The sequence below is a fragment of the Nannobrachium achirus genome (genome assembly GCF_963921795.1).
Source record: "Nannobrachium achirus genome assembly, chromosome: 14".
Taxonomy (NCBI): domain Eukaryota; kingdom Metazoa; phylum Chordata; class Actinopteri; order Myctophiformes; family Myctophidae; genus Nannobrachium; species Nannobrachium achirus.
The window spans coordinates 16,163,923-16,178,075 of NC_137821.1; the positions used below are offsets into that span (position 1 = coordinate 16,163,923).

The following is a 14,153-nucleotide window of genomic DNA, read 5'->3' on the forward strand; positions in this document are numbered from 1 at the left end:
ATGTCACTATGGAGATTAAAGGAGAATTCCGGACTAGCCTTTTTAATACCTTAATCAAATGTTAGCATGTCCCAGAATGAGTCGTTTTTCCTCCCCCTTTTTTTTCTCTGGTCCATTGCAGCTTCAACTGCGCACAGTGGTTAATCACTTATTTGTATAGTTTTCTTTTAAATATTCCTTTTAACCACTTGAGCCCTATATACTTTGCCATATGACGAACAGCGATGTCCCATTGCAACATATTGTGACCATGTAGATCGGCTATTTTCGCAAAACAGACTTACTGACATGTCCAAAATAGGGAGTTCAAAGTTGTTGAATAAACATATGAAATATCTACCTGAAATGCAATATCGCACATGATCTCCACCCACTGGGCGGTTACGCTCTTCTCCGCCGCGAAGACGTGCGTTTTGTCCACTGTCTCCACGCAGAAGGCGGCCATGTTCTCTTTAGGGCAGGTCTCGGTGACGGCGGGCAGGATGGAGATGCACTCCGACAGGCGGATGATCTTCTTGTCCAGCTTCCGGGTCTTCTCGTTGGTCCCGACTCCTCCCCCGCCCCCGACGGGCCCGCCCCCACTGCCCGACGGCGAGTCGAAGAACTCGAGGCGGGCAATGCCGTTCTGACTGGCGGGGTAGAGGACGAACCAGTTCTTCTTCCATTTCTGGTTGGAGGGAGGGTTGGGGGGTTGACGGGGAGAAAGAAGAGAGGGTAAAGTTAACACACACTTGACTTGTGTTCATATACAGTATGTACAAAATAGCCTTTATGTAAATGTTGTTATTTACAAATGCCAAATATAATATAACATATAATTTGCCTCTGTATTGGATCATGAGTGTGCACAAAGTAATGATATAGCAAGTTAACAAATAATTAATAACTTTTAGCATACAGTAGTAATTGTAGTTGTAATTGTATATCGTTGTTGTCAGGTGGCAAACCTTGTATGTCCAAAGCTGTTCGTTTAGTATTTATCATTTTAAAAATGATCGAAACTAGTGAAAATAGCCAATGTACCGGTAGATCTGCTACACATGTATGATGAAGCAGGGCTTTACATTACAAAAACAAAATTGAAACTATGAGATGAAAGGTTTCTGTCCAACACAGTGATGAAATATTGGAATAATAATGTGTGGTTGTCACAAAATCCCATGACACAGCTGGCCTCACGAGTCACAACCTCAGCACACTGTTTAGAAACCGCTTGTCTGACCTACAGTATAAGAAATCGAAACACAGTTTTACACAAGTCTTTTAAACACAACAGGGTTTCCTGTACATTCATGCAGCATATGGCCTTGGCTAAGGCAGTAGCTAGAGGCAAAACCCCAAATAAGTGCTGCTGGGCCGATGTTTAGTGTTAGCATTTTTCAGTATTCACGTATAAAACCAAAGCCGGGGAACAAGACAAACCATTGGCCAACCATCAATCAGACCAAAACTATCAGCTGGCCTAAACAACCACTGCTGCTAAAACAATTACGAGTGGGAAAACAGACACACGCAGACGCAGACTAAACCCACCGAACAATTCTACAGTCGGAAAATGTCAATTCAGTTCGCTCACGTCCCCTTCCCCACGTCCCCTTCCCCATCACCACATGGATGTCTTCTTGTGTCTTGCCAACGTGTGCTGTGTGGGGCCTGAGAGGATGGAGCGCCATTGTTACAGCGAGATTGCTTTTCTGCACTTTAACGTGATAGTTTGGATAGTGCCGAAGTAAGGAAGTCCCAGCTAACAATAGCCTCTTCCTCCACTGGGAGCCGCGGGGATATGACCAACATGTCATATAACGCCACCAAGCAATAGGGGATACAGCTGTGGCCCTTGTGCGTGGGTGCGTCCACTCAGAGTGCAGCGCTAACAATGGCCATAGTGACAATTGTGTACGTATGAATAACCCGATTGATATTTGTGACAATTCACCTCACGAAAATACAGCAAATAAAGGAGATGAGTAATTATGCAATAATGCAAGGCTGTGACATACTCACACACACACACAGACAGACTGTTAAAGGGGTTGAAAGTGATATACTGTATATTTTTTGTTGTTAAATAAGTCTATATTCCAATAGGAATCATTGCTATAAAGTGTTTGTTTTATACAGAAAATGTTCTGTTCTCCCTGTCAGAACATATTTTTTTTTAAACCAAATACAGTATATCCAGTCGGAAAGAGAACTCATAGAGGATAAACAGGGGAATTTCGAACAGAAAAATGATTTGGAATAGGAACAGTGAAGCTGATAAAAATGGCCTTTGTATGGCTTTCTCTCCAGATTAGATAACATTAGTATCCCTCAGAATGTACAGTATTTTCTGTTTACTAAAGAGCTGAAAAATTGTGGAGAGAGAGAGAGACCCTTGTTACAGAACAAACAATCTATAGCAATGACTACTATGGGAATATTGAGCTTTAACATTCTGAACCAAAACCTTCTTTGTTTTTTACAAAAACATATCACTTACACCACATTTAAGCTTCTGCTGTTAAACAAATACAGCATGTTAGTTCACAGGAAAATCCTCAGTGAGTCAAAATAGACCCTTGTGGACCTGCAGCCTCATATCACACAGCCACGCAGACATCAGTTACAGTATACTAGCAATCCCTCTTCTCTTGTGTGATATAGCTACCGGTACATATCGTTGTTGTCGGGTGGAAACCTTGTATGTCCAAAACTGTTCATTTTGTATTTATCGTCTATAAAATATACTAGACTAGTGAAAACAGCAGATCTACAAGCACACAACGCCTCGCATTTGTGCGACAGTCTTGTATGATGAAGCAGGGCTTTGCTTTACCAAAAGACGTACAAATTTGAAACTTGGAGATACGAGGTTTCTACCCGACAGTGACGATATGCAGTATATATTCATTATGGGTGACTTCTAGTGTCAAATAGCCCTGATTATCTGATTGCATAGGTTAAGCAGGACCTCTTCAACTTTAACCCAATACTGACCTCTCTCTTACACCACCACCATGTACTCAACAACACCTAATGCAACAGGAGGGCAATAGTTGAAAAGGAGGTTATTGCCAAACTGGTACTAGACTGTACTCTCTATAAATGGTTGTATCTCACTTCACTGTGACACTGAACAAACATACTCCCATCCATCACACAATACAAGATCCTGGAACTGATGAGGCGTTATATTCTGTGTGTGCGTGAGCGTGAGCGTGTGCGTGCGTGCGTGCGTGTGTGTGTGTGTGTGTGTGCGCGCGCGCCCGTTCGTGTGTGTCTGTGTGTCTGTTTATGTGTACTAGCTAAAAATAAGCTCAGTATAAAGTGTTATGAGACAATAATATCATTCAGCATGACAGCTGTGCAAACATATCACTTGCATTCACACCATGCAAATTGGAAAGAGGAAGAGGCAGAACAAAAGACAGAAAGAGGTGTATTTGCATGGTTATGCCGCTCTAATCTTATGGCTGCGGGGGCATACATACATACAGGTACTGTCCCTGTATGTAATGTATAGGGACTGTCGGTTATGACATCACCGCAAGATTCGGGGCTTAACTCCGCCCACTTTGGCGGCCATTGCCATTGTTAGGTCTTGGATGCTTCAAGATCAGTCTGTACTAGTTCTACTTGTTGAGCAAGCAACGATACTTTACTTCAATTGCTCTAGGCTTTGATTGCATTTCAATAAAACCATATTTGATCAACATAACGATCACACACATTTTACTGTTTATAGGGAATGTTATATTATTATAAACCGATCTTTATTTCCAAAGCAACGGATGAATGTGATGGCTGTTCTGATCTGCTTGTGCTCTTTCTGCAATCATGCATGGACAGCCGAAGTCGCGATTTTAGCGTGATATCTTTTTATTGAGAGGCAATATGAGCACCAGCAAATGAAAGCAGACATTCCAGTGAATATGGACACGTTTAAATTTATTTTTTTTGATGAAAATTGACCGAGTAATGGCCGAGTCATATTGCAAGTGGTCTTGGCAGTGGCCCAATAACTGGCTGTAGGCACGCTATGTGGTGTAAAGTAATTAAGTATATTTACTTAAGTACTGTATAAGTACACTTTTGAGTTATATGTACTTTGCCAATATTTTTACTACTTCTCCACTACATCTCTGATCCAAATATTGTAACATTTTAGGCCTACTGTTTATAGGGAATGTTATATTAGCCTATTATCAACCGATCTTTATTTCCAAAGCAATGGATGAATGTGATGGCTGTTCTGTTCTGCTTGTGCTCTTTCTGCGATCATGCATGGACAGCCGAAGTCGCAATTTTAGCGTGATATCTTTTTATTGGGAGACAATAATGAGCACCAGCAAATTAAAGCAGCTCTGATCCAAATATTGTAGGCCTGCTTTTACTCCATCTGCGTTTATTTCAAAACTTTAGTTAGTAATGCTAGGCCTACTATACTTTGTAGATTTTGATTATTATTACAAAACATTATTAACCACTTCAGCATATAGGCCTACATATATTTTGACCATTTGAAAATAGCCGATCTACAAGCTCACAATGTTAGATCCATGCTATTTTCAAAAGATGTTTTGATAACTTGAAAGGGACATTCTGCACAATGAGTAGGCCTACTTTTACTGTTGGTACTTTAAGTACATTTTGATACCATTAACAAAACTTTTATACTTTTACTCATGTAAATTTTGAATAGGCCTACTACTGGACTTCGACTTGTAATAGAGTAGCCTACACTTGCATTGACCAATCCATCTTGTCTACAACCAGCGAACTGTCATTGCTGTTCTCCGGTCATCGCTTCCTTTTATCCAAGAGTCTCACAAGAAAGATAGGCTAGCAACGAACATGGCGGGCGGAAGTGGCTGATTTTTGCAAGGCCACGCCCAGTCCTCACCCCCTATACTGTAACCTACACAATCCCTGAGACCATATCAGTCTCTGCGATACAGTTCGTCACTCTGGCTGTCTGGCACTTTCATTTTATCTATGCTAGGGTGGAAGGGCGTCGTCCTGGTCCCAATTGCCCACACACATGCCAAGTTTGGTACCGGACGGTCGGACACTGTCTTTGCGTTATGCCAGGGACAGATATTGTCACACAGATAAACACACGCACACGCACACACACACACACACACACACACACACACACACACACACACACACACACACACACACACACACACACACACACACACACAGAATACACTCGACTGCTGTCAAAGTGTCACTGTCACATTATGTGTATGACTGTGATATGACTATGAATAATCATTTCACACATTTATTTGATATCTGCTGCTAAGTAATATCTGTTAAAGACTGAGGTTTCTATTTTATTATACCTTATTATTTGATATTGTTGTTTAACTTGTTTTGTTATTTCACTTGACATTTTCCTTGATCCTTATGATTATGTTCTGAAACTGCAATTCATGGAAGCTTTTACTGAAAATCTTACACCTGTAAACTTGTGATGTGGCATTAATCTTCAAGATGAATCCATCTGGCATCCTGTTGACACGTGCGTATTGTTTAGGGCGATGTACTTTTTTGAGTCGGCAACTGAGAAAGATTCTGACAAGATGAAAGATATGTTGATAATGTAAACCTGCAAAACACTGCAAAATCTTCAGTGTTCATTTAAGTCTGAGAGTGTAATATGGGCTCTTACACAAACAATATCAGATCTACAAGCTCAGTTCAACTAAATGGTTAATCAGACTAATTAATTTTGTCGAATACAATAGATCTAATCTAGATTATTCGATGAATAAAAAAGTAATCAATAGAATAATCACTTAGAACATAGTTTCTGCCCTATATGCACGACACGTTGTACAAAGTCACTCTCAAAACACACGCACATGTGCACAGGCACACACATACAGTACACGCACATGCACAATTACACACACACACACACACACACACACACACACACACACACACACACACACACTCCCTCACAGACACACAAATGCAAAGAAACTGCCAAAAAGGACAGGAAATGTGTGGGACTGTCATTACCCAGGATCCTCTTTGTTTCCCGCTATTGGCTCCACAGTGTGTACAGTATATGTATCTGCATGTGTACGTGTGCTACTGTGCTGGTATATACCGTAGGTTCATGTTTGTCTAACATTTTTACTGCTCCATATACTGTTGTATATCTCATGAACTCATGCATTCACACGTGCGCGCAGCCGCGCACGCACACACACACACACACACACACACACACACACACACACACACACACACACACACACACACACACACACACACACACACACAGTACATATGTGAGAGTTGATGATCTAAAAAGCTATCCCAAATAAGGTAACAGACCGTTATCAACCAAGCAATACAATGAGTGGAAATTATGCAAAGCAGACACACCACAGAGCCCCACCCAGAGAGAGTGAGAGAGACTTCCTTACTGCCCTTCTTCTGCTCATGCCCGTGTGTGTGCGTGCGTGTGTGTGTGTGTGTGTGTGTGTGTGTGTGTGTGTGTGTGTGTGTGTGTGTGTGTGTGTGTGTGTGTGTGTGTGTGTGTGTGTGTGTGTGTGCTTGTGTGCCCGTGTGTGTGTGTGTTTGTTTTGTGTGTGTGTTTGCATGTTCATTTCCCCATTTCTGCAGCTGTGACATTAGCAAACAATAAATAACTGACAGTATAATGTCATGTTGGCCTTTATGTTATTTTTTGTGTGTGACCTTTTTCATCGCGCGTGGGAACTAGTGGTTAGTGTCTTGCTCAGTGACACTTCAACACATTGCTGAGGTCTGGAATTGACCTCCCAGGCGGCCTCACTAGCCATTAGTCATGGCCGGCCCCAAAGGTCATGTTGAACTTAAAGGACAACGACACCGTTCTGTAACTTGTGTCTTATCATCTCTAACCAGTAATCCTCCTGATCAGACGATAAGACAGAACAGTGTCACGGATGTACAATACAAGCTCACAGCGAGTGAGTCCCCACAACGGTTAGGTTTAGGTTTAGGTTTAGGGTTAGGGGTTAGGTTTAGGGATAGAGGTTAGGGTAAGGCCACATGAGTGTGTGTGTGTGTGTGTGTGTGTGTGTGTGTGTGTGTGTGTGTGTGTGTGTGTGTGTGTGTGTGTGTGTGCATTCGTGTTTCTCTTTTGATGTCAGAATTTGGGGTCTGATGCCTGCCTATATCCTGCAGAGTGCAGACTATTCTGCAGACTATCTCTAGTGTGTTTCTCTGCATACACCGCACACATGTCCAAGCAAGGCTGTGTTGGCATGTGAGTGTGAGTGTGCGTGTGCGTGCATGCGTGTGTGTCCGTGCGTGCATATCTCGTGTTGTCCTTGTGTGTTTTTTCAGTAGGCTCTCTGAGAGGAAGAGCGTGCCGTTTAATTGTGTCCTTTAAGGGCCGGCTGCGAGCGAGTGACAGTCAGAGAAGGAGAAAGAGAGAGAGAGAGGAAGTGTGTGTGTGTGTGTGTGTGTGTGTGTGTGTGTGTGTGTGTGTGTGTGTGTGTGTGTGTGTGTGTGTGTGTGTGTGTGTGTGTGTGTGTGTGTGTGTGTGTGTGGGACAGACCACCGCTTTGACCACAGATGTGCTGCTGTAACCTCAGAGCTTCCCCTACTTCTGCTACTCCTCCAAACCAACATGTCATCATCATTGGAGAACCAGCTTGTACTGCACTGTAGTGCAGAGGTCATCACAGCGAGCGCAGTGCGCTGTTTAAGAATCATTCATACCTGTACTTACTACTTACAGCAGTTGCGTGCTGGTGTCGTGCTCAGTAAATAGCAGATCTACAAGCTCACGCACGTGGTGGGTTCGTATTTACTGCATGCAACCAAGTATAAATGAGGCTTTACGTGCATGTAGGGCTGTCACGATATGACATTTTACATGACGATTAATTGTCACTCAAATAATCAAATAATTGGGTTTTTGTCGTTGATAATTACATTTCTGTTTGGCTTTTAGGCTTTGAAGTTGTACATGGTAGATATGACACATAATCTAAATATACAAAGAAATTACTGACATATTTGACAACTTACTACTTAAAAAATAACTTTGATAGTGGAAATAGCCGATCTACAAGCTCACAACGCGTCGCATAGATCTGCTATTTCCACTATTTCTGACATTTTTCAACATTCACGATTATGACGATTATGACAAAATAATTGCGATAATGTCAAATAATCACGATTAGACGATTATGTAATAATTGTGACAGCCCTAGTTGCGTGCTGGTGTCGTGCTCAGTAAATAGCAGATCTACAAGCTCACCACGTGGTGGGTTCGTATTTACTGCATGCAACCAAGTATAAATGAGGCTTTACGTGCATGTTTTAATGCGTTCATTCTATTATCTAATGCTAAGACCACCCCACACCACACCAGTCTCACTGAAGCATGCCGTTGCCTTCCAAAAAGAAATACTGGATCTACAAGTTCACAACGTGACGCATTGCAGCGTGTTGTGAGCTTGTAGATTGGATTTGCGCCGTGCGACTATAGTGTTTTCTGGAGAGAAGAAAGTTGGCGGATTCATGTAAACATCAAACTTAAATGCATGAACTTCATCTGCACACAAGGACACTGGAGGATAATCAATAATGTTCAATTCAGTTACACAAGTCCATAAAGATGTAGTGCATGCAAAGGTGTGCATCATACATGCACGGTTGCACACCACAAGAACGTCCAGTTCCAATCAGTTCATGCAAGAATTAAAGTTGTAAATTGTAACTGCTCTGAACTCCACAGACTTTGCTGTATGCAACAAAGATGACGTTTTTTCATCTGGAAAACGTGTTGATGGTCATTCACTGTGTGTTAACCTCTAGTCAAAGAGATGACACATGGGTGTGCTGTGCACCAAAATTCCACCAAGGCCTGCCTAAACTGTCAAAATGTTTCCTCCCCAAAGTATTTTATTACATGAGACCTGTTAGTCTGTTTGTATGATTTAGGTAGCCTCAGGGATGTGGAAAGTGTGTGCGTGCGTGCATCCGTGCATGTGTATGTGCATGTCTGTGTATGTGCATGTCTGTGAAAGAGAGAGAGAAAGTTAAAATGAAGATGCAACTACTACAAACTCCTGAGTATTCATTTGACCCTTAAAAAAACGTAGGTACTAATTTATAAGGACGAATACGAAAGAATAAAGCAGCAAGCACTACAGTAAGATTATAAGAACACATTTTTTATTTGATCTGAGTCATGTCAACACGTCCATCACCACAGTATACTGGCCAGATCTCTAGTACAGCAAACAACACAACACCTCTGGAAAACTGTTCATTTATTTTATATGGATTTGATTTGATGTAATGCATGAGTAAACGTACAAGCAACGGTTAGTAAACATAGCGCTATCAAAGCTGAGGAAAAGTTCAGTCACACATCAGATTTATTGAGAATGAATGGTAGTATATAGTTTATTTTGGTGTCAAGGCATTGACATTTTCACTCCCTGCGAGCATAGCTACACCTTAAAGTTTAGCAAATGAGAGAAGAGGCAGTGATGATAGGAAACATCCCCCAGGGGAAATCCAGAATCAGAGTCTACTACAGGTGGATGTTAGGGTGGATGGAGGTGGGGGTAGACTCACAAGGCAGTATGTTTCACTCAACTGGAAACCTTTTGTTGCTATAAAAAAAAAAATCACACTTGTGTGAACTGAGCGGTGGTGTGTGTGTGTGTGTGTGTGTGTGTGTGTGTGTGTGCCCCCTGTGTGTGTGTGTGTGTGTGTGTGTGTGTGTGTGTGTGTGTGTGTGTGTGTGTGTGTGTGTGTGTGTGTGCCCCCTGTGTGTGTTTGTGTGTGAGTGTGCCTGGCCTATGCCTGGCCTATCCTGAACAACAGCGCCCCTCCCTTAACATGTGTGGTCAGAAAAGGTTACTGCAGGCTACATACCCGGAGACAGACAGACAGACAGACAGACAGACAGACAGACAAACAGACAAACAGACAGACAGACCCACACACACGGCCACGTATAGGAGCGTTGTGACCACCGCTCAAAAAAAAAAAAGCAGCAGGCAAAGCTTTGTTAAAGGCTGCCTGTTTTATGGAAGAAGTCCCAAAAATATCAGATCTACAAGTTAAAAGTGCGGATGTGTTGTGCGGATGAGCTTGTGGAGCCGCAACTAAGTATAAATCACATGTGCGGTAGGGGTGATGATCATGAAATGCAGCAGAAATGGTAAGCACTAAGCAGCAGCAATTGCTGTAGCAATGATTGTAATCTCTGCATTTCTAGCAGGAGCGTAGGTAGAGCAAGCAGGTGCATTTCAGATTAAATATTAAAGCGATGTGCGTTACAGCGTCTAGCAGCATGACTCGAGTTCACTGCCTCATCTGGCTCACATGCTTTGCTCAGTAAATGATGAATAACACCTCGAGGTATCAATCAACATTTGATCAGAAATCTAATTTCTTTTTTTATACTAAACACCTGCAGTACAGGCCAGGGCCATAGTAGAGGCCATATAATATGTTTTAGGTAGGACATTGGCAGGAAGAAATTCCTTCAGTAAATAATCTGTAAAGATTCTGTAAATATTCAGATTCAATGTTACATTTCTTTAGTGATTCATGTTTATTTTTTGAATACTGCACTATAACAAACTGACAGACACCTTTCTTCTATGCATGTTCTCTTATATGTAGTATCTAGGTCTTCTTTATCACTTAAATGGAGATAAAAGAAATACTGTATTGTACTCCACACAGCTTTTTATTGGTACATGCATGTCCTCAGTGGAAAGTAATCAGCGTCTCCAATTTAAAAACATATCTGACAGTTGTGTTTATCTGTAGTTTATAGCCAGTTAATTGTTGATTACTCAGTGAACTCTGGGGAAGTTAGCCGAGCCTCTCTCTGGTCAAATATTAATTTAAACATCCTACTAGCATCCCTCCCTGCTCAGGCCAGGGCACATCATAAATATGATCATACCGGTATGATATGAATATAGCTATTGTATTTGAATGCATTCATTTGTATATTTTTAATTTGTTCTGGCTTTCAGATGTTAAATATTATTGTCACTATAAAACACACCCATAAAATGTGGGGATACTTGCCAAAGAGTTTACTTGGGATTTTTGTATTGCACGACATTTATAATTTAAAGTGTATTGTTTTTAAACAAATGAGAGCACATTGTACCAGACAAAACAATATCGTATGCATTTTTGAAAGGCTTTTATTTGTCATTGACCCTATAGGCCCTTTGTTCATATGCTGTCATGAAGTCAGTCTCAAAGAGAAACTGTGGTCGGACGTGGCGGCTCACAGTTAAGTCACATTTTCCGACACGTGGGAACTGGCATTTGAGTGTGTGTGTGTGTCTTGTGTGTGTGTGTGTGTGCGTGTACGTGTGTGTTGTCCACTGACAGTCATAAAGTTTGTTTAATTGGTCCTGCTGCATTCTTCACCTCGATTTTGACACTTTGACATTCAGATCACCTTTCCTTTTCTATAGCCAAATACTTATGGGTCAGGGTCATGGCTGTAGATATACATTTTTATTTTTATTTTTTACCTTTCCTAAAAAATAAATAAAACGATAATTCCGAAGGTTTCAAAAAAGATAAAAAAAAAAAAAAATTGAAAATTGCCAATAAGCTCACAACGTGCATTGTGAGTATAGAGATCTTCAGCTATTTTCACTCTTTTAAAAATAGGGCTTAAATAGTTAATTCCTAAAGTATTTTTGTACGCTTGGTACCCAGGGAGACACCAACTTTCATTTTGGGTAACAGTTTTGGACATAAAGAGGTTTCCGCCCGACAGAGACGCCATTCTACTACCACTCTTAGTTCGTCTCACTCTAAAATGCACTGAAATGTATTATAGTGGAGAACCATTGTATTCTACTCTGGTCTTGAGACTAGTTTATTGTATTCCAAAACAGCATGGAGACATGTTTCTGTGAGCACTTGCACGACACTTCAGGGCTGGTTGTTTCAGAGCAGGAAATGAAGCCTGGATGTTTTGTGGCCCATGTCATATGACCATAAAGAGACAGAGAGAGCGAGAGAGAGAGAGAGAGAGAGAGAGAGAGAGAGAGAGAGAGAGAGAGAGAGAGAGAGAGAGAGGTGGAAAGAAAGACAGAGAGAGCAAGAGCGGGAGAGAGAGAGACAAAGAGCCCTTTACAAATCAGACAAGTTGACTTCTTATCCTGTGCTCTGTGACAAGGTTGCACTGAGGCCAAGAATTAACACTGACACACACACACACACACACACACACACACACACACACACACACACACACACACACACGCGCGCGCAAACACACGCACACACACACGGACACTTTGTGCCAGGCATGCTGCAAAAAAGCCTAACCCTAAACCATTAGATTATACAGTAGTACCCTCCCAAACAACACACACACACACACACACACACACACACACACACACACACACACACACACACACACACACACACACACACACACACACACACTCACTCACTCACTCACTCACTCACTCACTCACTCACTCACTCACTCACTCACTCACTCACCCACCCAGAAAAAAGTAAAACACACGCACATGTCTTTGCTTCTCTGGGTCAGAGTGTCAGCATTATTTTGGTCTTTCCTTCCTTCCTACCTGTATTACTGTATGATAGTACAGTAATACACACACACACACACACACACACACACACACACACACACACACACACACACACCACACACACACACACACACACACACACACACACACACACACACACACACACACACACACACACACACACACACACAGTAGTAGTGTGTAGTACATAAATGCATATTTCTGGTCGTAAAATTGTAAAAGCAAATCCAGTGATTCTCAACCTTTTTAAATTTCAAGAACCCTCCAATTTGATATGCATGCACCCCCTTTTTATTTGATACAGTTTTCTTTTTCACTGTGAACCATATCGACACTGCAAAATCTCTGAGTTACACACCTGTAAAGGGGCCATTTGGTTCATAACTGTCTACAGTATCAATCATGTAGTTGGGCACCCGCTGGAACCCCTTCAAGGACCCCCTGGGGGTCCCCAGACGCCATTGTTGAGAACCACTGCACTATTCACAGTCCAAGTCCAAGGCAAGCCTTGCCACTCCCACATAGTCTAAACAACACTCAGATGAAGTACACGTGCTGTTTGCAGGATAACTGAAACACTTCAAGGTTGTCTTGTCTTTTGGATTCTATTCAGTTTGATTGATTGAATACACTTGGACTAAAAGGATACCAGAAAACTCCTGGGTACTTGTTTCCATTGTGGTCCTATATTCAATTCATCAACAGAGCATAGAATATTAACACATTAATAGGCTACATACAAATGTTTACAGAGGAGAAAAAGGAACTTCGGTGTCAGTGACAGTGTATGCCCCCTCATTTCATAGGGATTTAATATCTATCTCCACTTATACTGTCCTAACAGATGCTTTTCAGGCCCGTTTTGAGAGAAGCCAGTGATTGTTGTTATTTAAGGGATGTCATGGTTGTAGTCTGGCAACCCACAATGGTTATCAAACAGTCTAATTTCAAGGACCCCCCAGTTTGGTATGCATTATGTCACTGTCTGACCCCACAACTCAGAGAGTTACAGACCTGGCTGTAAAGGTCCGTTAGGACTGAACCCCCTCAAGGACCCCCCTAGCAAAGAACCACACACAAGCGCACGCACACACGCACGCACACGCACACACACACACACGCACACACACGCACACACACACACACACACACACACACACACACACACACACACACACACGCACACACACAGTCACAGTCACACCAGAGTGAGGCCAGACCAGTGAAACACAGATATAAAGTCTTTCATCTTAGGTCTGGTCTAGGTCTGTCTTTGAAGAAACTGGACACAATGAGTTGTCTGTAATTGCATCAATATGTGAGCTATTTGTCGTGACGTAGTCGCAGCAGTCCCTTGGCTACAGAGTTGACTTGCCTTTAAGAAACAGAGCACACAACCCTAATGTATGGTCCACGCGTCCATCATCGGGCAACGGTGTCGCTTTAATACCGACAATAAAAGAAAGATCTCCCACATTCATTTCCATTTGGACTTACCTTTCCAAACTTCTGGTGCTGCACATAAAGTTGTCCCTCCTTAACGTGGGTATCCAT

At 42.0% G+C, this 14,153-nt stretch overlaps 1 protein-coding gene across 1 annotated transcript in view; it reads right to left on the bottom strand.

Annotated features, from left to right (window-relative positions):
- Nucleotides 1-14,153, bottom strand: part of LOC308297839 (uncharacterized protein) — a gene marked incomplete at both ends in the record, with an annotated part of 29,416 nt that extends 15,263 nt beyond the window's left edge. Inside the window, 2 exons of the mRNA XM_080741406.1 lie at nucleotides 341-667; nucleotides 14,097-14,153. Coding sequence (XP_080597532.1) covers nucleotides 341-667; nucleotides 14,097-14,153 — 384 coding nt within the window. The remainder of the gene's footprint in view (nucleotides 1-340; nucleotides 668-14,096) is intronic.